The 23,311-nt window shown below is 43.5% G+C and overlaps 1 protein-coding gene across 1 annotated transcript in view; it reads right to left on the bottom strand.

The window, feature by feature from the left end:
- LEPR (leptin receptor) overlaps window positions 1–20,588 on the bottom strand; it is a 27,751-nt gene extending 7,163 nt beyond the window's left edge. Inside the window, exons 1-13 of the mRNA XM_010007978.1 lie at window positions 20,549–20,588; window positions 18,685–18,984; window positions 17,655–17,772; window positions 11,602–11,807; window positions 9,533–9,678; window positions 8,751–8,895; window positions 7,471–7,767; window positions 7,169–7,286; window positions 4,245–4,444; window positions 2,111–2,259; window positions 1,719–1,875; window positions 1,548–1,630; window positions 345–561 (exon numbers count right to left, since the gene is read on the bottom strand). Of these exons, the coding sequence (XP_010006280.1) occupies window positions 345–561; window positions 1,548–1,630; window positions 1,719–1,875; window positions 2,111–2,259; window positions 4,245–4,444; window positions 7,169–7,286; window positions 7,471–7,767; window positions 8,751–8,895; window positions 9,533–9,678; window positions 11,602–11,807; window positions 17,655–17,772; window positions 18,685–18,984; window positions 20,549–20,588 (2,176 nt within the window). The remainder of the gene's footprint in view (window positions 1–344; window positions 562–1,547; window positions 1,631–1,718; window positions 1,876–2,110; window positions 2,260–4,244; window positions 4,445–7,168; window positions 7,287–7,470; window positions 7,768–8,750; window positions 8,896–9,532; window positions 9,679–11,601; window positions 11,808–17,654; window positions 17,773–18,684; window positions 18,985–20,548) is intronic.
- Window positions 20,589–23,311: the final 2,723 nt, after the last annotated feature.

Here is a 23,311-nt window from a genome sequence, read left to right as displayed (position 1 = left end):
CTTGAGACAAAGAAAATGAAAGATCAGTTCTACAGGGAGATTTGCTATTTCTTTGATGAATCACTTTATATTCTGCCCGTGGAGGGAAGGCAGCCCAGGGCAAGACAACTCTTTTCCCAACCCAAAGATCAGCAAGATTGTCATGTGATGGAAATCTCATTTTTTAAACAGCTCTGTGGGTGAGATAGTGAATCTGTTTCCCATTTAGAGCTGCATGCATCATCATAAAACATTTTTTATTCTAACTAAGGGAATTTCATAACCAAGAAAGCTTTGTCCAAAAGCACCACAAAGATTCTTAGCACTTCCCACATCTCAGAACCGTTACTGTTTGGTGTTCTTACCTGTGCTCATTTGCTGTGACAGAGTTAAGTTATCATTCATGGAAGAAACTCCAATGGAATTCACGGCTAAAACTGTAATGGTGTGTGTGTGTTCAGTCCATGGGAAGGAGCAGGTCGTGCCATTCTCAACATCCTCTGACCAGGAGGTGTTTGCTGCTGTCTGATGCCTGACAACGTATCGGCTCACGCTGCACAGCGAGTGATTCTCCACCAGCGGCTGCAGCAAACAGTGGCAATTCATTCCTTCCTTCCCCAGTCTTTGATTTCAAACCCAAATCCCATTTGGGCAGAAGGTCCTGTTCCACTTTTAAGAAAACATGAGCCAATAAAGACCTTCTGCAGACTGGCTGCTGTCCCTTCAGCAAAGGCAGGAGAGTCCATTTACAGAGTTTGTTTCTGCCGCAGCCCTGGCCGTGCTCCCGCTGGAGGGAGGGCAGGGGGGACAGGGAATACAAGCTGCCAGGCTCCTGCAGGAACTCACTGGTTTACCTCAGCATTTTTCAGGACTGAAAAACCAGACCAGATGACTGTTTACACACTGAACGTGGGCAAACAGGAGTGGGCAGCCACCGAGGTACCTTTTTTCCCCCTCTGTTCTGCATTAACCTCTTCCCGTCGCTTTGCCCAGTTTACACCAGTTGCAGTGGTGTGTGTACAGGCAGCTGCCCAGGAGCCAGAGAGACACTCTGCTCTGAGATCTTGGTCAGTAGAGTTTGGCAGAGGAAGACTGCACCTCTCACTGTAACTGACAGTGTCTGATCCCATGTTATTCTGAGAACAAAGAGTAAGTCTCCAACTGTGACCTCCAAGTCGTAGAATCATAGAATCCCAGACTGGTTGGGGTTGGGAGGGCCCTTACAGCTCAGTCAATTCCCCCTGTCCCCTCTGTATGGGCAGGGACACCTCCCACCAGCCCAGGTTGCTCAGAGCCCCATCCAACCTGCCCTTCAACACTTCCAGGGATGTGGCAGCCACAGCTTCTCTGGGCAGCCTGGGCCAGGGTCTCTCCACCTTCACAGGGAAGAGCTTCTTCCTAAGACCTCATCTCCATCTCCCCTCTTCCAGTTCTTAAGCCCCATAAACAGCAACTGCCCAAGTTTTCCTCCCTGGGCAGTGTGTGGTTCTCATACTTCCTTTTTGGCAATTCTACCAACGTTTTTTTGGATGGATCAAAGTGGAAGAACAAAATGTAATGGTTCTCACCTTCCACAGGAGTGTAACGTTCTTCTGCCCCCTTGCTGGATCTTCAGTGATGATTCTCCAGAAGTCAGGACCACGTAAGGGAGCTGCAGGATGACAGTTTTGAAAGAACAGTGTCACACCTCAGCTTGAAACTGGGCAGAGCATGAGAACACGCTCTGGAAGGACCCATACCTTTGATATCTCTTACAAGGGTGTAGGCTGCTCTGCTCCAGTTGCTCCAGTAACCCGACCCATCCAGCTCCCTGCACCGCACCTGAACAACGTACTGAACGCAAAGCTTCTGAACCTTTATCACGGCTGATCTTGGTGCATTTGAAACTTCATAAACCTGTAACAGAAGTCAGAATATCCAGAGTAAGAACAAAAGGCTGTTTAGGCAGCTGTTAAGAGTCCAAATTCCTGAAAATTCATCTGGCCTAATCAGCAATATTCCTTTGCTGGGTAATGGAGATGCTGGTAACCACGATTCACCGCACACCACCAAGCCCCCCCAAACCAGCTAGAGCACTAAATGACCACACTGCAAGGATTCATGCTTCAATCCAGATTAAAAAGGACAGTACCTCCCATGCAATTTCTCCCCTGTTCACAGCATACCGGATCTGGAATGTAAGCTCATTGTTTGTAAATACTGGGTTTGTCCAGCTCACGTTGAGCAGCCCAACGTTCCTGGTGATTTCGGCTTCGACGTCGGAGGGAGGAAGAGGCTTTACTAGAACATGGAAAAGGGAAAAGAAATGACTAGAATGTCTGCACTGACAGACCTCATTAAATCCAACCACTGTGGTTTATTTTCTCCTGTTCTCAGGTTTGTGGTCTGTTCCAGGAAAGCTGGACTGTGGTGCAAACATAACAGTTTGCTGCTCCAGACAAAAATCCCCGCTGGCTGAGCCAGGCAATGTTTGTCCAAGGGGAAATTCATTCCAGTTCTGACCCAAACTAAAACCACCCCAGAAAATCTGAAGAAGTGGAAGTATCAAAATCAAAGTTTCTTACAGAATAAATGGGGTGCAGAAAGCCTTGGCACACGTGGCCCAGAAAGGCAGCTCCTGTGCAGGATGGGGACAGACACTTTGCGATCATTAATGGAAATATTATGTTAAGATTTTATTTTACTAATAGGAAATTCCACCAAAATTGGGCTTCTTCAGCAGAATGAACACAAGTGTCACAAGCCCCTAGTTTGTTAACAAAGCAAAGCTAGAAAAAAAAAATTATTTTGACTAATCAGATGGTGAGTGAGGAGAAAACAACAAAAATAATTGAAACAGCTTTAAATTGTGGGTGATGCTAGAACAAGCAGGTTTTGTTTTGCTGTGACACAGAGCACCTTTCATCCAGTGGAGGTCAACTTTTTATTTAAAATGATGACTTGAATAAGCCAGAATTCACAGAAATCACAGAATGGTTTGGTTTGGAAGGGACCAAGATCATCCAGTTCCAACCAGACCAGGTTGCTCCAAGCCCCATCCAACCTTGAACTCTTCCAGGGATGGGGCAGCCACAGCTTCTCTGTTCCATCATCTCACCACCCTCATCATGATGAATTTCCTCCTAATGTCTAACCTTCTGCTAGATTTCCTTCCTGGGCAGCATGGGATAAAGCCACCACCTTTGCCCAGGAGCACAGAGCCAAGGGAGAGCCCAGCCCTGCTGGGCACAGGCTCACCCTGCTGCTGCCAGGTTCTCTTGGCCAACTGGCCCAGCAGCAGCAGTGTAGAATCCACCTGCCATCCCACACAGCACCCTCCTTTCTGACTCTCCCAACAGTTCTCTGATCATCAGTGAACCTGCTTGTCAAAAAGGCACAAAGAATCCTCTTTAAACTAGACAGGAGCAATCCCAAAACCCACAAGGCCACCAAATGAGAAGTGGTAACAGCAATAATGTCCCACTTAGCTGTACTACACTGAACTTTGCCTTCCCTCCCTGTGGCATTCAGTTTTACTTGCTCTAGTTAAACTCTGCAATCAAAGAATAGGTTGGTTTGATTTTTGGTCTCTGCATACTTGCTTCCCCCCACACCTCACAGATCTGGTTTATTACTCTGCTTCATTTCACACAGCACCTCTGGGGTCAACTGCCTTGATCCCTCCCTGTACACACTCATTTGTGTCCAAAAAACACAAAGTCCAATGAAGGCTCCGAGTCCCAGACCAGACAACAAGACTTTATACATTTTGCAGTGTTTCAAAACACTCAGACACTGTTCCTGCCTCTTGCTTTTATACAAATTTAAGGAAGTGTCACAAAAGAAACTTTGCAAAATCCTTAATGGTCACTAGGATTTTAAATGAAAATAAAACTGTGCAAGGAAGACACAGAGTGCTGCACTGTATCACAGCATAAAGTGAACAACTAATTAAAGACTTCAGAACAATGAGATAACCAGGAACCTTAACAACAAGACTGCCTTTTTAAAGGGAATACTTGCATTTTCTCTAGGCTGCAAAACATCCAAAAGGATAAGCTTGCAAACCTGGATGTTTCATTTTAAAGCTGCAGCTACAGCTTCCTCCTGTGCTCAGCAGAGTGCATGGAAGTAACATTTAATCCCATGCCTTTTAGTATCAAAGCTCTTACGTTTCCACAATTCAATTTATTAAAAATGCTAGGAAGAAGTACTTTACCTACACCATAAAAGGAATGAAATCCAAGGGCACAAGTAAAGGAAGACATGCACGAATCTCGACCTACCCACGTCTGCTGGAACCACACAAGTTGGTGAGGACTCAAGTGTTCCTAGGAAGTGCTTAAACTCTATCCACATGGTATATCCAGATAAGAGAAAAAAAGGCTGAAACGTGCACTCATAGGAATGGTTCTTCTGCAAATGGCATTCTTTCACCTCTGAGTTTGGAGAAGTGCTCGGAAAATCAGCACAATAAATTCTGCTCCTTGAAAGAGAAGAAAGGACAATAACACCAACATTCCATGAATACATTGCAACTACAGGCTGCTGAGGGGAACTAGATGGTGTCACTGGAACCATCTGGGGGTTTTTGATGATTATTTGGATGAATCTTCAGCTTGTACCTGCACTAAGTGGATAAATGACACTGCAGTGAAACTCCAAGCTTTGGCTCTTGGCCTGAAAAAAGCAGGACATGAAGGCTCATCCCAGCACAAAAGCTTTTGGTAAGGGACCAACAACAGGAAGAAACAGGTACAACAAGAGCAGGCACCTCCACAGCCTCAGAAATCATGTTATTTCAGAGCTATGTATTAGCAACCAAGAGAGCAAGACAGATCTCTAGCCAAGAAATTACTCCAGCCAGGAATATGACTTTCAAAATCCCAACTGGCATCCAGGGGAAAAGCTGCCACGTGGGCTGAGTGGACACACACAGTGAAGTCTCCAGGAGATGGAAACCCCACCAAAAAATACCAATTCTGGAGGGTGGCATTAAAATCCCCCACAGGGTCAGTATCACGTCTGGCAGCAGAAGAGGGGAGAGCTGGACCCTGGATAAAATGGCATTGGATGTCTTATCCACGATGGAAAGTTCTCAGAGTCCTCTGAATTTGCCCCAAGCTCGTGCCCAGCTCAGCCCTGTGCCCTGAGTGGCCAGGCAGGGCAGCAGGGATCACTTCTCTTGAGGTTTTTGTTCCCAGAGAATGTTATGCAAGTGATACTGGTGTTTTCATAACTAAACATTTTTAAATGCCTTTTATGGCAGCTTTTTAGTCCCCTGTGATCTCTTTTTTCTATTTTTTAATCATTCTTCCCCTCTGAACCTCAATATTACCAACCCCAAAAAGAGAACACAAAGAAAGATCACAATAAATACCAGCATCTGGGAAGCATTTTCAGCCTCCATTAATGTTCCCTGTTTGATCTAGCAGGAACACTGCAATAAATGTACAGATTATCACCTCCTACTAAAAAAATAAAATAAAATAACATTTTTAGCTAAACTTGAACAGTGAAAAAGTGGGAACATAAAAAACATGGCAAGAGCAGCATGGGTTTTATTTCAAGCTCCCTCCCTGAATATAATGAGCACACTCATTATATTCATATTTGTGAAGACAGTTGGAACAAAACCCACCTCAGCAGTCAGCTAGTCACTCATCCTGCCCTAAAAGCCTCCACTTGAAATCTCAAGCATTTCAGTTATTTAGTCCACAAGATGCTCAGAAATATTCACCTGGGTACTGCAACAATTCAGAACTTCAGTCCACCTCCAACAGAGTTGGACAGCACAGTCCTCCAAAGGATTAGGCCCTAAGGGCTGATTTAAACTTGTTTGCCCAAAATTTTGCATATCCAGTCCAGCAGGGCAGTGAAACTAAAGATTTTTTTTCTCAGGAAGGGTTGTCTGTCTGTCTGTCTTGTTTATATAAAGACTAGCACAGTTCTAGGAAAGTCTCGAGCTCTACAGATTAGTAACTCAAAAGGATTTTTTTAGTTTTCTGGTAAAACAATCCTGTACAACACAGGCAATATTTGTGCATGTGAATGAAGATCAGGATGATCAGAGCTCTGATTTAAGAATCAGTTTTGTGTTTTGTAAACAACTGGGTGTTTGCTCCACACCCCAGCCCTCCTGCCCTGTCCAAAAGACAGACAAAATTAAGCCAACTATCTGAAAACACTAGGCCAAACCCATGAAACCTAGGAACAGCTCCAGCCACCAAAGATGGTACCTTCACAAAGCAATATTCCTTTTATGAACTCAGATTTGATTCTCTCTTTATAAGCAAGATTTTTTTTTCTGTTTGGAATGAATTCAATTCCATCCCTATATTTTTATCCACTGTCTGTATATAGGAAAAAAGATCATAGACTGGTTTGAGTTGGAAGGGACCTTCAAGATCATCCAGTCCCAGCCCCTGCATGGGCAGGGACACCTCCCAGCAGCCCAGGCTGCTCCAAGCCCCATCCAACCTGCCCTTCAACACTGCCAGGGATGGGGCAGCCACAGCTTCCCTGGGCAACCTGGGCCAGGGTCTCACCATCCCCACACTAAAGAATTTCCTCCTCATGTCCAACCTAAATCTCCCCTTTTCCAGTTTTGATCCATCACTCCTTGTCCCCTCACTACAAGCCCTTGTCAGAAGTTCCTCCCCAGCTTTCCTGGAGGCCCTTCAGATACAGAACTAGAGAAAAATCAAAGACTGTATGGAGATGTCAAGACTTCTCAAGTCCTACCTCCAACTCAAAGCAGGGTTAAATTCAAAGACAGATGAAGCTGACCAGGGCTCTGCCCAGTCACGAGCTGAAAGTCTCCAAGGGCAGAGATCCTACAGCCTCTCATTGGGAATGGGGTTTGATTTTCTCTTATTTCCTTACAATTGGTAGATCCAAGCAACTGGAAGGATAATTTTTGTAACTGATCCAAGCAAACACATCTGCTTGAAGAGAACTGGCTTCCAAACTGCATCTACAGGTTTTGCAGATGCTGGAAAACAAGGTGAATAAAATCCATGTTACATACTCAAGCATCTATGGACCCCTTTCTGTACATGTAGTTAATACCTCTGGAATTCCTGTTGGGAATAAGTCCAGCTTAGGAAAAAAGAGCACATTTGATAATGACATCAGAACTCTTTGCTGTAATGGCATTTCCAGAGCAACAGTTGCCAAACATAACAAGTGCACTAAAAGCTCTACATACCTGTAGTATCTTAGCTGCAAGGAAGTCCCCAGGAGCACAGTGGTTGGGTTTGCAGACCACCTGCAAGTCATCTTAGTTAAGTACCCATCTGTTTCACACGTGATGTTAATATCCATATCTAATTAAGGCACATTGAAAGTTCATTAATAATGATACACTGGTTTAAACAAAAAAAAACAACCCACACGCATTACAAGTCATAACTGCTCAATAAAAACTAACAGGAGTTTAAGATGGAAATATTCTGACCTTACTATGAAAATGCTACCAAAATGATAATTTAGAATCATCTGGAATCTTACCTACTACATATAATTCAGCATATCTATGGTGACACTCTCTGTTTTGATGGCAACAGTACAAGGCGTGATAGAAGAAACTTCCTCTAGGTTTTGTTGCTTTCAGGTTGGAAAGAGTAACTTTGCTTACACGGTCATTCACAAGGGTATACTGACTTTCTGGGATTTCTTCTGCTAAATTCAGCCACCAAACAATCTTCTGGGATGCCACGAGCTTGGTTTTGTTTTTATAGATACAATGAAAGGAAACATTGGAGCCAACACTGGTCAGTATCTTAGGAGGGAAGTACAGGACTCCAGCTGCAAAGAGGTGGAGAAAAGGGGAAAGAAACATCCATTAAGATTAGAATCTGAACCAAAAAATGTAACCATGTGTCAATAGAAAAGTATTATTATTGTTATTTGTACGTCTAAATTCCCTACTTCTTAATTACTATTAACAACTGTAAGGCAGAGAGGCAGAAATGAGCCTTTGACTGTCTCCCTCTGTAAGTGATGTTTGTGATTAAAATAAACTTTATTGTCCCCAGGCAAACAGGAATTAAATGAGCAGGAAATCACTGGAGGGCACAATGAAAGCACCACACAGAAGCACAAGGGAAACAAGGAATTAAATCTTGGGAAACTAGATTAACACTGCTGCTTTTTATCCACCCTGCACTTTTAAAGCACCAAGTCACCTTATTTAAATGCTGCAACAAGTATTTGCAACCTAGAAAGGATTAACCTCTGTAACTTGTTCCACATACACAGCACAGGTTTTAAAACCATAGAATTGTCCTCAGGTCAAAGAAGATCCAAACAAGAGAAATGTTTGGGCTTGGGAAAAAAAATAATCTGACCCTTTGAACCCTGTAAGGATGCTGAAATCATGTTAGGGGGAGCATTGATGAAATACTGGAGCACAGAACTTGAGAGAATCCCTACTCAGAACTGGAGGAGAGGGGATTGAACAACAATAATTTAAAAAATAGTCATAATCAAGCTTTCTAGCAGCTACTAATCCTGCTCCTGTTGAAGTCAGCAGGAGATGAATGTCTTAAAACTTTGTTTTACCATTTCAGCAGTGTGGTTCACAGCAGCTGGTGGCAGTGGGGCAGTCACTCACCCAGGGATGAGGGCACTGAGTGTGCAAAGTGCTGAACGAGCACCAGCCCAGCCCCGAGCAGGCAGGTGCTGAGGGAAGCTGCAGGTGTTTCACACCTCCTGAAAAGGAGCAGCTCGCCCAAGACCAACCCAAAGCCACAACAGTTAGAGCACAGAAGTGACTGCACACCCCCTACCTGCCTCACTGAGGTCATATGCTGTGCTCCAGTCACTCCAGAACCCTGCACCATCACGGCTCCTGCACCGCACTTGAACCCAGCGTGAGGAACCAAGCAGGGGATTCTCTATGGCCAGTGAGGTCTCCAGAGCAACCTGAACCATCTGTTGGATTAGCAGAAGCCATTATTGTTGTACAACAGGAAAAGACAGAGGGAACCAAAACAAATAGCCTAGAGAGTAGTTTTCAGGTAGCAAGTTGGGTAGAAAAAGCTTTCTTCTTTAAATTGACTGTGAATTTGAGTATGGTAGAAAACATGTTAATTCATTAAGGATTGCTAATTAACAGTGGTAGCAACAGAAAAAGCAATTCACTAATTGAAGCTACAAATATTAAACATATACATGTGGATCATGGAATTTGAGGGTTGCTGAAAGGAGGGTTGCTTTGCCTTTAGACTTCACAGCATCTAGCACTTCATCCAGAAAGAAAGATGGGAGCTTGTTTGCAAAGACCCAACAGGAGATAGGTCTTCCCTCACTGTAGTGGCTCTCCAAGTGCAACAGATGTGAAGTCCTGCTTGCTAGCTCCACCACACCCTGTACAGGTTTACCAGGGCCTACTGGATGCACCAGCTCAGGAGAAACCAGAGTGCCATGTCCAGATCCACCAGCCCAGCCCCACTGCTCAACCCACCAGAGCCACTGCCCAAGGACAAAGAGGGTGGTAAAAAAGTCTCTGGAAGAGACCCACCAACCTGCTCTGCTCCACCATAAAACACAGCGAGCAGAGCTGACTCACCTGCCAGCCACTTGGACCTGAACTGGCAGAGATCTTCACTTCATACTGCAGGGGATATGGCACCAGCAAAGGGTTGGACCAGCAGACCTTCACTTGACCTCTCTCTGTCATTTCTAGATGCAGGTTCAAAGGAGGTTCAGGCTTTACTGCAGACAAAGTAATTGACAAGTTTAGCACTAACCTCATAGCCTGCTGGCAGAAGCTTTTGCCTTCAAGTCAGTTTTCAAGAGCTTCTCTACAGCTAGTGTATGATAGAGTAATCATAGAATCACAGACTGGTGTGGGTTGGAAGGGACTTCAAAGATCATCTAGATCTAACCTCCCTGCATGGGCAGGGACACCTCCCACCAGCCCAGGCTGCTCCAAGCCCCATCCAACCTGTCCTTCAACACTGCCAGGGATGGGGCAGCCACAGCTTCCCTGGGCAACCTGGGCCAGGCTCTCACCACCCTCACAGCACAGAATCTTGTGTAGTATCTCTGGAAAAGTGTACCCTGGCACTATTATATTTATCAGGACACACTGGATGACTTAATATTTGGTTTAAAATTAATTTCTTGCCTTGGGCCATGATAGTTCCCAGTAACCAAGCACTAACTCACCTGTTCTGCTGGAAAGAGGACTCAGAGGGATGTGAGAAGGAGACAACACTCTCAGAGAGTACACAAAGAATTTCTAATTATCCCCAGGCCTTTCGCAGTGGTTATGGCTATGAAAGAAGGTCTCCAGGAGAGCTACACTAAGGCCAAATAAAAATGGAGGGTTTCAGAAAGTTCCCACAGGGATGAAGGGAACTCCCTGGAGAAGGAAATGGGTGGGCAATTTAGGATGATGCACAACCACAGCCCTTAGCTACTGCCCCAGAGAGTCAGAAGAGTTCCCTCCTATGATCCCTCCATCAGACAACACATCAGTCTGACCTGGCCCCTCCTGCAGCTCCTGTGGGCTCCACTCAAGGAAGATTCTGCTTCTGCCAATATCAGATTAAACACCAAATAGCCTTTCACTGATACCTCAGCTCTTCCAAGGTGTCTCATTTAAGTGGTATTACTGGAATCTCACTCACTTTACCAAAATCTGTTATTTTAGGTAGAAATTCACTTCTCTAAGTCAGATCTTATTTTATTATTACATATATACCATCTCCAAGCATTTTACTTGATAAAGACCAGCAGGAAGTGATCTGGGAGAAGGCACAGATTTAAAACAAAAGTCAGTGACTTTTACATCACACTTTTGTGCATCTTACAACACAAATAATGAACTCTGTTCTACTCATCCCACTTATTCTACTAATATCACCTATAAGCAAGTACAAACCTACATCACACAAGGATTCATAGCTTTACCTTCAAGATAATTTTTAACTAAGCTAAATCTTGGCAGAATATTTACTAATATTATGTGGTTTTAAAATACCCCTCACTAAGCAGAACAAACTATGTCATTTTTAATACTGGCAGATGCAAATCTGATTTGTTTGCTATAGCAGAACTTAAAAGTAGCATGATGGAAAAAAAATGCAACTTCTTAGCTTCAAAATGAGCCCACCCAGAGACTTTTAACTTATTCTGTCTGCAAAACACTTCAGTCAGGCAGAGGTTTCTAAAGCTTCTCTTTTTTCCCCCACAGCTGGCAGGGTCCCCACCTTTTTGGAATTTGCCAAGAGCTGCAATAACTGTGCATCATGGAGAGCACCCCATGTCAAATTCATAACGTCAGGAGAGTTTTAACTTGATTAAATAGAGAGGGATGTTTCCCAACTTGGAAAAGGCTGGTGTTGTTTGTGTAAGGAAGAAAACATGAGGACAACAGAGCTGCCTGGGGAAAAGAAGTGGGTTTATTTGCTAAGTAACTTTAGGAACAGCTTCTTTTCCCCTCACTTTTTAATTTAAGTCCTAGAGAATTAAGTACTAGAGAAGCATCAGGCAGCTCAGAAACGTGTGCACAGCACCCTGAGCCAGGGAGACAGCTTCAGGAAGCCTTGTCCTGCTCTGTGTCCCCTCCAGGAGGGACATCCTGCTGCTGCAACTCCCCTACAAAAGGTCTCAAATATAGGTCCTACTTACCTATGTCTATGGGCTTGACTGACATCAGAGGTGACCACAGAGGTATCACCCCAATTGTCCTCTTCAGCCACATGATGTAGGTGCAGTTGAGGCTCAGAGCAGGCACCCAGCACTCACATCCCTCATCCTCCCTGCACTCACACTGAGCAACCAGGACAGTCCCCTCCAGGGAGCTTGTAGTTACATCTCCCAGAGGCAGCTCTGATCTGCAAGGGAGAAAACAAACCATAAACCAAAACAAGCCCTAAACCAAACCCATATCTCTTTCTGTATCTCAAAGAGAGGAGGTTTGTCCATTTGGGTACAAAAAAAAAAAAAAGAAAGAAGTAAAATAGGCAGTAATTGTAACTAATTGATTTTACTTTGCTGCTTCTCCCTTTTGAAAGGGTTTCCAAGTACAGTAATGAGGATGATTCCATGAAAAGTCTTCCTCAGGTTTGACTTGATAACAAACGTGTTCCAATACTACGTGATGTGCAGCTCAGTCAGACCCCTTTCCCATTCCTGATGGTAACTATTACTAGACACTTCTTAGGCACACAAAATTGATTTACCTTCCAGGGGACCAATGGACATAGGTTTCATTAACAGCTTAATCAGATTTTCCAAGATTATTTAAGTACATTTTAAAGGAAATGAATTGCAAAGTAGCACATCCTGATACAAGCAGTCATGCATTTTGTCTCCTGATGCCAGCAAATGTTTTAGAGGGTAAAAAAAAGAACACATGTATTGCTACTGAAATACAGGCCATCACATGTAGGTTTTATCTCTAAAACATGCACAATTTTCCTTGGGTCAGCTTCAAGCAGCCACATGGAGATGACCCAGACTGTTTCCCATGAACACAAGAGTACACAGGTGCTTTTCAAGGATGTTTGGCAGGTATTTTTAAAGCAACCCTTGTGTGCATGATTCCTCTCCACACATTTTTGATCTCTGTTGACTGTAATCAAACTGTCATTGATTCATGAAATAAACACCTCACAAGTGGGCACAAAGCTGCTTCTATTCTGAACCAGCAGCTCCCAAAGTACTCCACATTCTAATTTCTAATCTACAGGTATTTTCTGGGCTCTTTCAAGCACAGATACAGCTTATGCTGTACCACAGGTACCCAGTGACACAGGCCTCCTTAGTGTAGTGAACTGAATAGTGTGACAGCTGCAGAGCCAGACTTCTCACAGCAGCAAAGCCAAGACAAATCCTGACAGTGAAACCATCCTGGGTTCCTTCCTGTTGATGGGATTGCATCCTTGCAAAACCAGCTGATGTTCTGAATTGTTCTGAAGTAATTTTGTCATTATTTCTGTACAGTAAGGGTGTTGTTCCTCTAGTTCAGAGAAAGAAGCTGAAGTTCATAGAATAAGAACTTTCCTGTGAAAAGTTTTGAATGGCTTTATAGTGGGTATGACTCATTGTACCTCTTGAATTCAGGGAGAGCAGAGAACTCTGTGCTGGAGGAAAAGAAAGAGCAGTAAGATTTTCTGGGTTTTTGTTTGGTTTTAGTCATTTTGGTATCTAGTACATTTAATTGACTGTAAAGCACAGGGAAAATGGGCACAATTCACCATAAGCTATGCAGCTCCATCTGAATATGCAGCTTACATCTAACAGTGCTAGAGTCAGCCAATACTGACATTCCTAAAATTATTTTTACCAGGACTCACAGACTTTAAGACACGAGAATTATGAAACTTTATGCTGATGGTATCTGGCAGTCATAGAGATTTTAAATTACTTGGAATATATTTGTTTTTATAGTTGTGGCTCCACTTCTTTCTCCTGAATTGCCTTCCAAAGACTTCGCAGAATTTTCTTTTAAGTTCCCCTGACTTCTCTTGTTGCTCACAGATTGTGCTAGTCTCAAAAAACCCACAATTAATCCATAGGAATGTAGCCTTTCATCAAACTGTGTCTTTAATCTGAGCTACCTGGAAAGCAGTCACCACTACAACACCCTGCCATCTTTCTCCTAATCATTCCTAGTAAGGATTTCAATTTTAAATCATCAAACTGACCTTATTTGCACCCAGGAGAACACTGTGTGCAGGGGGAAAAAAATTCTGGAGGTCTGTTGTGTCAGTATTTTGTTGCAAATCCACTGGTTTGGGAGTAAACAGGCAGGTGGTGATATTTTTCCCTGCTCCCACCACCTTTCCACAGACTGGCACAACACAGGGACTCTCTGACTATCTCCCCAAACTGAGTTTGGGATAAGAGGACAGATCAAGGGAGGACAGGATCATGAGGGGCCCCCAAAACAACTTATTCTAAATTGCCAAGCCTGGGCTAAATATCTGAGACCTGATTGCAAGCAAAACAATGGAAAGACCAAGTGTTTTGGAGAACTGTGCCAGCCCAGGAATGCATGAGGAGCATCTCATCCTCAGCTTGGCTGCAGATGGATCCAGTCACACAATAACTATTGCTCCTGAACTGCAGATACTGACTCTAGAGGAGCTTGTGCTTATCAAGCCCTCCCAGGTTCAGGAGAGGTCAGTGTCTTCACTCAGCAGAATGAGAGCAGAAACTCTGGGCACACTTAAAACAAAGCAAGGGACTATTAAAACCTGGAGTTTTCCATCAGACTTGCAGTAAGGTGAGAGAAGCTGTGACTCCTGGTTCCACAAGCACTTCCCACCATGCGAGGGTAACCAGACCCAACCAGACCCAAACTGTGGTGGAGGGAAAGACAGAGGACTTATAAAACATCCAAGTGAATATTATGTCCCCACTCAGCTTTATAGGGCTGGCTGCTGGAATTGGAGAGATTTGTCTTGGCACAGAGAGAAAAGCAAAACACAGATAGGTACAAGTGTAGGAACTTCTGTGAACTGATCACCAGAGCCCAGCTGAGATTCAATAGAAAATCAGTGAACTGGCCTGAAGATTTAATGCCTGGCAGAGAAGGGAGGGACAATGCACAAAGGAACTGTGACTTGAAGCTGGAAACATGGGACTAAAGCATAAGACACTGGCAGAAGGGGGGGGGGGGGAGGGGAAAAAAAAGGGGGGGGGGGGGGGATGGGAAATAAATACTGCATGCCCTGAACCACAGAAGTAATTAACATTCAGCAAGGGCACGTGTCCAAGGTTTGCTTTGCTTTTCCACTCCAAACACTGCTCTTTTTAGTTGGGCAAAGATAGTTCTTTTAGTCAACACCTGCAGTTAAAACCTCCTAAGTGGTTTATGTTTTGGTGCACAACTCAAACATGCTTCAGAAGGCCTTGCTACTTAATGCTAAATCAGTCTGTGGCTCCGTGGTGAACTTCACATTAGAAGCTGCAGAATGTCTTGACTGAATTTCAATCCATTGCTTGCAACACCTAACTGAAAACAAGGGGTCAAAACTGTTTTAAGGAGAAACACACAATCTTCTGCAATTTCTCTAATTTCAGGAAAGGCACAACAGGACATTTATGGAGCTGTGTTGAGGCAGATCAGAGATAAGGTCACCATTGTAACTCTGCCTTCCATATTTCTATAGATTTTGTTTCCACAAGCTCTAGCTTGATTAGAAATTGAGAGAGCAAAGCTGTCTGGGGTTCTGAGAATTTTCAATCATTATACCTCAATGTATTTGATATCTAGTAGCTTGAGGACAATACTTATTTGAACAAGCTTGACCCATTAAACTGCACAATATCTGATGGGTGCCTGGCTCATGGGAGGATGAGTCTCTCATGAAATGTTAATGTTCTCCAGCTAAAGAAGGTTCAATGCTTAACTGGTGCACCCAGTCTTGAGGCAAACTTCAGGATTCATCCTTTAAAAACATGGGAGCCTGGTCCCAGAACTAAAAGAGAGCCTCACAGGTACTTTGACCAGGTCAGAAATATGAGCACACCCCATACATCACCATCTGCTGAAAGGGCAAATGATAATCAGGGCTCAAAATTAAACCAGGAGCATCCATCTGTGTCACTGCAAAAGGATCCCCAAGGCTGAGGGATTGCAGGGAATGTAATTAACCATCAGGGTTTACAGCACTCCTAGAATACATACAACTGGAAAGATCATTGTAGACAATCAAGATAATTTGTCTAATTCATTTTCAGAATAATCTTTCTCCTCCCAAAGACATGTTGCTAGGGAGGGTAACAGCCCTATCACTGCCTCTGCCTGAGCTCTGGCAGACAACTGGTCTGGACAGAACCACACATTTTTTATTCAGATAACTAGATATCATTTGCAAGCAGAGAAACTGTGGGTGTGCAAAAGAAGAGGATGCTTCTTTAATGCTGAAAAAAATTAAGAGCTGTTGAGAATCTAAGCTTTCTTGTGGTAGGTACTTCTAGGTCATCATTTTTGCACATTGCCTGTCCTATATGAGAGAAATCTGGTGTGATCTCCAGACTCCCAGGGAGAAACACATGCCAAGAATGCATATTTTTAAAACTGGGAATGTTCTCAAGATATTTTGGCTCATGTGAATAAAATGTCAAGGTATCAGCAAGCCAACAGGCAAAGCTGTCATCCTACCCAAATCTGAAATGCTTTGCTACCTGTTCCCCCAGAACACAGGGGCTACAAAAGAAAAATATCCACAGGAAATACTGGGAGAGACACAAGTTCCTCAGTGCCAGGGACTGCACTGCATCCTGCCTTTGCAGCTCCAGGGAATTAAGCACAGAAATGTCACCAGGACTCCAGGGAGTCTATAAGGCCTGATCTCAAATTGTGTGACACTTACTGAATTCCCTCCATAACACAAAGAACCTCTCCATCCCAGCTGGGACTCGAATCTGTTGTCCCACAGATGTTAAAAATACCAAAAATACCAAAAAATTCAATATACAGATTACTTGACTGGGATTACTGGCAAAGATTTTTCTATTGCAGAGCAGACCAGATGGATCAGAGGCAAAGGCAGATCTGCCTCTCCCACAAACACACAGGTAATGTTCCAGAAATTAGATTCATCAGGAACACTGGAAATAGGAAACCACTCAAAGCCTGATTTCAGCTTTAAAGTATTATGGCAACCAAACCCCAGATTTATTACTAGCTAATACACTTGTTTTCTGCTCTAACTATAGGGATAATTTGTGGCAAGTGACCTCTGGCTTTTTAAGTAGAAGTCATCACCTGTAAATTCAGCCAATTCAACTACTTATGTTTAGCCTGTTTCCTGAGGAAACTGAGTCTGTGTTCATGCCACTCCTTCCAACCTGCCAGTAACTCAGAAAGAACAGTGTGGGTTTGTGAATGGAATCAAACAGATCTTTTTATGATCAAATCAGGTGGGTGATGTGTGCAAGACCTGCTTCCTTCCAGTCAGGCTGATTGCCATCTACTACCAGTCCAGAGAATATTTACCAGGGTGACAACAGTGACAACTGCACCCGAGTGGCTCTCAGAGGCACCGACGTGCTGAGAGCAGCACTTGGCATTGTATGAACTGCTCAGTAATACAGTGACTTCAAGAGAGAGAACATTGTGGTCAAAAGCATAAAAAAGGCAGAACCAAGATGGCAGCTTTAAAATGAAGCAATTGCAAAAGCAAAGATAAATTAGCAACTCAACTCTGATGGCACTAAAGAATTTTAAGAAGCATGGAAAGAACAGAGGAGAGAGACTCTCTGTTCTAACCTTTCCTCGCTCTAAGCCAGAAGTATAAACTTTCCACATTGTCCTTGATTCCCTTTAAATAAGACACAGCTTTAATACAACATCAGGGGAGGCTGATGTGCTGCAAGCTGGAGAGGCCAATGTTGGTGTTGTAGAAATTATTTTAGATGGACATGGGGTAATGGATCAAAACTGAAAGAGGGAAGATTAAGGTGAGACATGAGGAGGAAATTCTTTAGTGTGAGGGTGGTGAGAGCCTGGCCCAGGCTGCCCAGGGAAGCTGTGGCTGCCCCATCCCTGGCAGTGTTGAAGGGCAGGTTGGATGGGGCTTGGAGCAGCCTGGGCTGCTGGGAGGTGTCCCTGCCCATGCAGGGGGTTGGGACTGGATGATCTTTAAGGTCCCCTTCAACCCAAACCAGTTTAGGATTCTATAATCTCTAAAGCTAATAGTGACACACTGCACAGAGTCTGTACTTACACAGCATAATAAAGATCAACCTTCAAGTTGTTTCTCAAGTGCAACTTCAAACCCTGCAGGCTACAAACCAACAGGTCCAGCCTGCCCTTTATCCAACACTCAATGTTCCAACTGGAATCTAAACAAAAGAAAGGGATTACACATTTCTGAACAACATTAAAACCAATACAAATGACTAAAGAGTCAGGACAAAATTCACTCCCAAAGAGAGGACAAGTAATAGTTACTCATGAAGGTGAGGCTGGACCCCAAGTGTGCCATTTTTATGATTAATCCTTGCTGAACTGGGCACCAGGATATGCCCTTCACACTTAAAAGCCTCACAACCAAGGTCAGGCTGCTGCATCCTGACTGTTGGAGAAGGAACATATTTTACCTGGTTTTATGGACAAGGCCACAAGGGGCAGAAAGAAATGAAGATGCTGCTGCTGGTTGAAGACAACAAATTCAGCATGGCAGTCTGTTCCAGGTGATTGTCCTTGTAAAACAAAATTCTACCCTACTGAGGTCGATGAGATTCCTGCCACTGAGAGCAGGAGCAGCTGGCCAGGCTGCTGCTCAGAGCCTGCTCGGGGGGAGAAAACTGCCTAGGAAAAAAGAACACATTCTAATCCACGTGCAGATATTGCTTAAGGCATCACAATCCAGGCAGAAAAGATGGCACTTCTTCTCCATCTCCCCCACCTCCTTGAGGAGTTCAAAGCCCATATCCACAAAAATATGTAAAATATTTCTCATAGTGTCTGATCTGGGCTTGCAGCCTCACATGCAGTGCTACACATTTCATTCAGCATTCCCCTAGAAAGGCAGCCAGCTATTTTTTTTTTTCCCCCTCCTTTGAATCTGTGCTACACATTTCTTTCCTCTTCCACTAGAGATGTCTGTCAGGAAGGATTTTACCACCCTATCTTTTCTGCTTTGGATAAAAACAAATACCCATTAATACAATCCACCCACCCATCCCCCAAGCAGAAAAACCCAACCATTTTTTAAAGTAGTACCTTCTTCTGCCTTTGAATGGGAAACCTACCTATTTCCTGAGAAGCATTGATACTCATTTCTGAAGGAATAAACTTCCTTGCTTGCATGCTTGCTCTGTACAAAGAACAATCAAGGTTGTGATCACTCCAAATGCAACACAGAAAATTCTCTTCATTCCTTAGCAAGGGAGGCTTCATTTCAGATGCTCTCCTCCAGCCAGACCAGCTCTCTGCAACTCCAGCAGAGAAAGGACCCAAAAAAGTCTCATTCAGCAGCATACAGGGTAATGTAAAGTTCCTGGGAGGAATCTGATGGACCATGCAGTGGGGAACTGCCATTTGAAGAAAGTCTGCAAATATAAAGGCAAAGATATTGGAAATAAAAGTTCATCTTACTTGCCAAAGAAAAGGGAGTAGCTGATGTTACAAACAAACACATTAATTCCATAAAAATCAGATTACTCCTAGATTTTCTGATGTTACAAACAAACACATTAATTCCATACAAATCAGGTTACTCCCAGGGGCTTTCCTCCTCTGAGTTCCAGACAAAAGTGCTAAAACCATCCCCTCCAGTCTGGTGGCACAGCTGGGAGATGCCACTTTTCCTCCCCAAAGCCACTGCAATGAACGTTTGGTTTCCTCAGCCTCTCCAAACAGGTCAGGACCAACGGTGCACAGGAAGCATCTCTCTGGGGTAATTTGGCTTCTATGAATTCAAAATACATTGAACCCTAAATCTAAGCCCACACACTACACAGGAATGAGTCTCATCTGCCCTTGTAGTGCTGGGACACCTGCAATCCAGCTCTTACAACATGTCTCCTTTACTGTAGAAAAAATAATCCCACTGTAAGTATAAAACATAGTCACACTGGAACTGTTAAATACCACAGAACAGTATTACAAAGATGTACAACTAGATGTAACTGCACAACCTCAGGGTGCTCTGTGGGAAATGAGACGTAGGAAAAGAATAATCTTTTCCATCAGACTTAGATTCTTCAAAATAAAATTGCCCTGACCACATTTTTAGCTCTCTCTGGCAAGTCACCACTTGAATGATGTGATTAAAACAATGATTTTGGGGATGATGAGAAATCTCAGTTTGGGAAAGAGCTGACTGGAAAACACTGCATGAATTTCAAAGATTCGAGCAGCCCCAGTTACAGAAAGGCACGTGGGTCATTTGTGCCCTTTGCATTTAGCTTCTTGCTCAGTAAGGGCATAAATATTTTAAGCAGCTCATTGGATAGAAATTAATTCATGCTCCATGTCTTGCAACAGCTAAAATCAGAAAATCAGAACTTCTCCAGCATGGTTTGATTTACAGCACATAAGTAGAAGCTAAATAATACAAAAACCACAAAATGAAAAAACTTTTAGGAAAGCAGCTGCCTGCTACCTCCAAAGCAGACCCTGTGCTACTAGGCAGGGTGTGAAAGTGTGTCCTGCTCTCTCCATGCAGATTTTGTGTTGCCAGACTCCTGAAGGTTTCTGCTTCTTCCTCCTCTCTCATTTCCCACTGTTTGTGCCTCTGTAAATATCAGCTTCATCAGGCCTCTTGGCTGCAGGCAGAGGATTCAGCTGACTGAACAGACTCTCAGTCCATAATTCATGATTTAAAAAGGACAAATGAGTAAGTGCCATGGGTTCCAGGACAGGTAACTAAGACCCTGCCTCATTCACAGGGGCAGCTGCAGCCTGGGAAGAGATTCCTGCCAATCACCTGTTTTTCTAAAAACCAAACTCTCCTCTTGCCTATCACACCAGATAATCTGACAGGATTAATTAAATCCCATCAAGTCCAAAGGTGTGCAGCTACTTACTCCTTCTGCAGAAATATTCAAAACCTAAAAGAATGACAATGCATTTCAGAACAGAGCATTCAGTCCAGGATTGTTAGTGACTTACCCAGTAGCACAAACACAGTCAGAATGATTCCCCAGTTCATCCTGTTTTGTAGAGCTGATCTGAAAAACATACAGAAAATGAACCAAGAGCTGATAAATATCAGTCTGTTATTTCATTAGGGTTTCGTTTTGGTCAGCTTCAGTTAAGTTGAGACTTAATTCTAACCCTACAGTCACATCAATTCCATTAAAACCCAAATATAATCATTTTTATATTTTAAAAAAAGCTCAGCAGGGGATATCAGAGGAAAACATTCAGTTGCCTTTGTAGTTAACCAGAACTGGATGATTACTAAAATTTATATACCAAGTCAGGCAGAGAATGCTGGAGCAAGAAATAAAATGTAGGGATTCCCTCCAAAATATTCTCATGCCTTGAATATTTCTGAGAACACTTTCCTTGAGAACTTCTATGTTGCCAAAAACATTGTGCCAATGCTATGTAACCCAGTGGCTTTCCAGTCCAGGGGTGCACATACTGTACTATAAGCAAACAGTGGAGAAGAGAAGGCTCTGGGAAGACCTCACAGCACCTTCCAGTGCCTGAAGGGGCTACAGGAAAACTGGAGAGGGACTTTTGACAAGGGGTAATGGATCAAAACTGGAAGAAGGGAAGATTAAGGTGAGACATTAGGAGGAAATTCTCTGCTGTGAGGGTGGTGAGACACTAGAACCAGTTGCCCAGGGAAGCTGTGGCTGCCCCATCCCTGGCAGTGTTGAAGGGCAGGTTGGATGGGGCTCTGGACAACCTGATCTGGTGGGAGGTGTCCCTGCCCATGCAGGGGGGTTGGGACTGGATGATCTTGAAACTCCCTTCCAACCCAAACCATTCTGTGATTCTAGGAAAAACAGAGGATGGGCAAAGCTGTCTACCTGAAGGAGCAGCCAAATGAGAAGTGAAGTTACAATATTCCAGTATTTTTGCCTCCCTGCAAGTTATCCCACAAGAAAAGCCCTTGCAAGTCTAGCTGGGGCTGGAGATGGAACCAAGTTATTTCTCCAGCACAGCCCACCTGCACTTTGGTCTGCAAGATGAGTCAGTCCCATCCACTTTTCCCCAAATTCACCCAGGTTATCATCCGAGTACATTTTAAGCTCCATTTTGAGCAATTAAAGAGGACAGCTCAACATTTCAAAGGCAGTGATTCATAACCCCTACTTCAGAGGAAAATTCACCTCTTAGCACAGCTGTTAGGAGGCCTACCTTTCTTGTACCTCTTCCATTAGTCTGTTTCCTAATAGGAGAGCCATGAAGGCCAGAGGAATTATCTACCTATGACCTTCTATTAGGTCTGTCATTTTCCAAAGATACAGCCCAGGATTACTTCCAAAAGCCTGTGATTGAGGTTATCTAGTTTTTTCCCAAGTTTCTGACTGAAGAAAAAACTTTTTAAATAGTTTACTTGACCTAAGCATTCACTATTCACACTATTAAACATATGGTTTAATGAGAAACAGTCCACATTCCTCTTTTAAAGGTGCAAAAAAACCTTTGCTGTTCCTTTCAAAACAAGGAAAAAACTTCCATCATCCATAACAAGTTATTGCTCCATCACTTGCTTTCCCATTGTAGGCACTGCAAGAAGGAAAAGCTGTCACCCAAATATCTCAGCCCCTATTGCTCCCAGATGTTTGGTGGAAAAAAAAACACAGTGTTTTAGTAACTCTGTGTATTTCATTGTGCTGTTTCAAAGCAGAATGTGAAACACCAGCTCTCCTTTGTTCCTGGAAGTTAAATAATGGTGTGAACAGCAGCTGCTCTGTTAGTTCCACCCATGCAGCACCTGCCTAGACTGAAAAGAAAGCAACCACAGCTCCTCAGAACCCCACACACTGCAAAGAAGGAAAGTTATAATTATGGCATCTAGTGAAGATAAAGGCCTTTTCACTCCCTGCTGCCATACAAACATCCAGAGAGAGCAATCAGAGGCTCTGATGTGAGAACTAATTTAACAGTCATTAACAATATTTGCACCAGAAGGCAAAAATACAGTTCAGAGCAGCTTGAAACATCTTTTCCTACTTCTGCTGCATCGATCCAGGCTGATTTTTACGAAGATGTTATTTTTCAAGCCTGGTTCCAAGAATATTCATGAACAACAAATATTGCTGTACATGACCAAAAAGCCATGTAAGCTGCATGTCACCTGCAGCAGCTCCTTTTCTGTTCCAAGTTCAGTATTGCTTGTGTAAACACAGGAACCAGGTAGAGAGAGAGAGCTACAGATAACTGCCAGGACAAGATGAACGTCCTACTGGACCAGACAGGACTATCCAATATGTTTTCTAGGGAAAAGACTGAATTTATCAGAATTCCTAACTTGACTGTAAGAAACAACCCAAGTTTTTCAAGAACAGTCAGAGGGAAGTTAAATAAAGGAGAATTATTAAAACCTGTAACTAGAGCTCTATCCCAGAGCCAACACAGCAAGGACAAATGGTTTTATGCAGGGATGGGGAAGTGTCCATACAAACAGAAGGAAACTGGGTCAAATTTAACCCATCTATCTTAAGATACCACAGGCTGAAACCACCAACTTTTTGCTGCTGCACACAAGAAACCTGCCAACTGCAAATGGGAAGAGTCTGTCCCCCCTGCACACTCACCACTTACAAACAACTTCAGCGAGGAGAGTCCCTCTTGTGAGAGAAACATCCAATTTAGAACAAAAAGCAGCAGAGAGGGCAAGCCAGGAGGAAAACAATAAAAGAGCACTTTTTCTTGACAATCCGTTGGCACATCAGCACGGGAATCACTTTCAGC

Source organism: Chaetura pelagica, unplaced genomic scaffold (genome assembly GCF_000747805.2).
Source record: "Chaetura pelagica isolate M959 unplaced genomic scaffold, ChaPel_1.0 scaffold212, whole genome shotgun sequence".
Taxonomy (NCBI): Eukaryota; Metazoa; Chordata; class Aves; order Apodiformes; family Apodidae; genus Chaetura; species Chaetura pelagica.
Note: the sequence above shows the minus strand (reverse complement) of the source record. Positions and strands in the feature narration are given on the sequence as shown.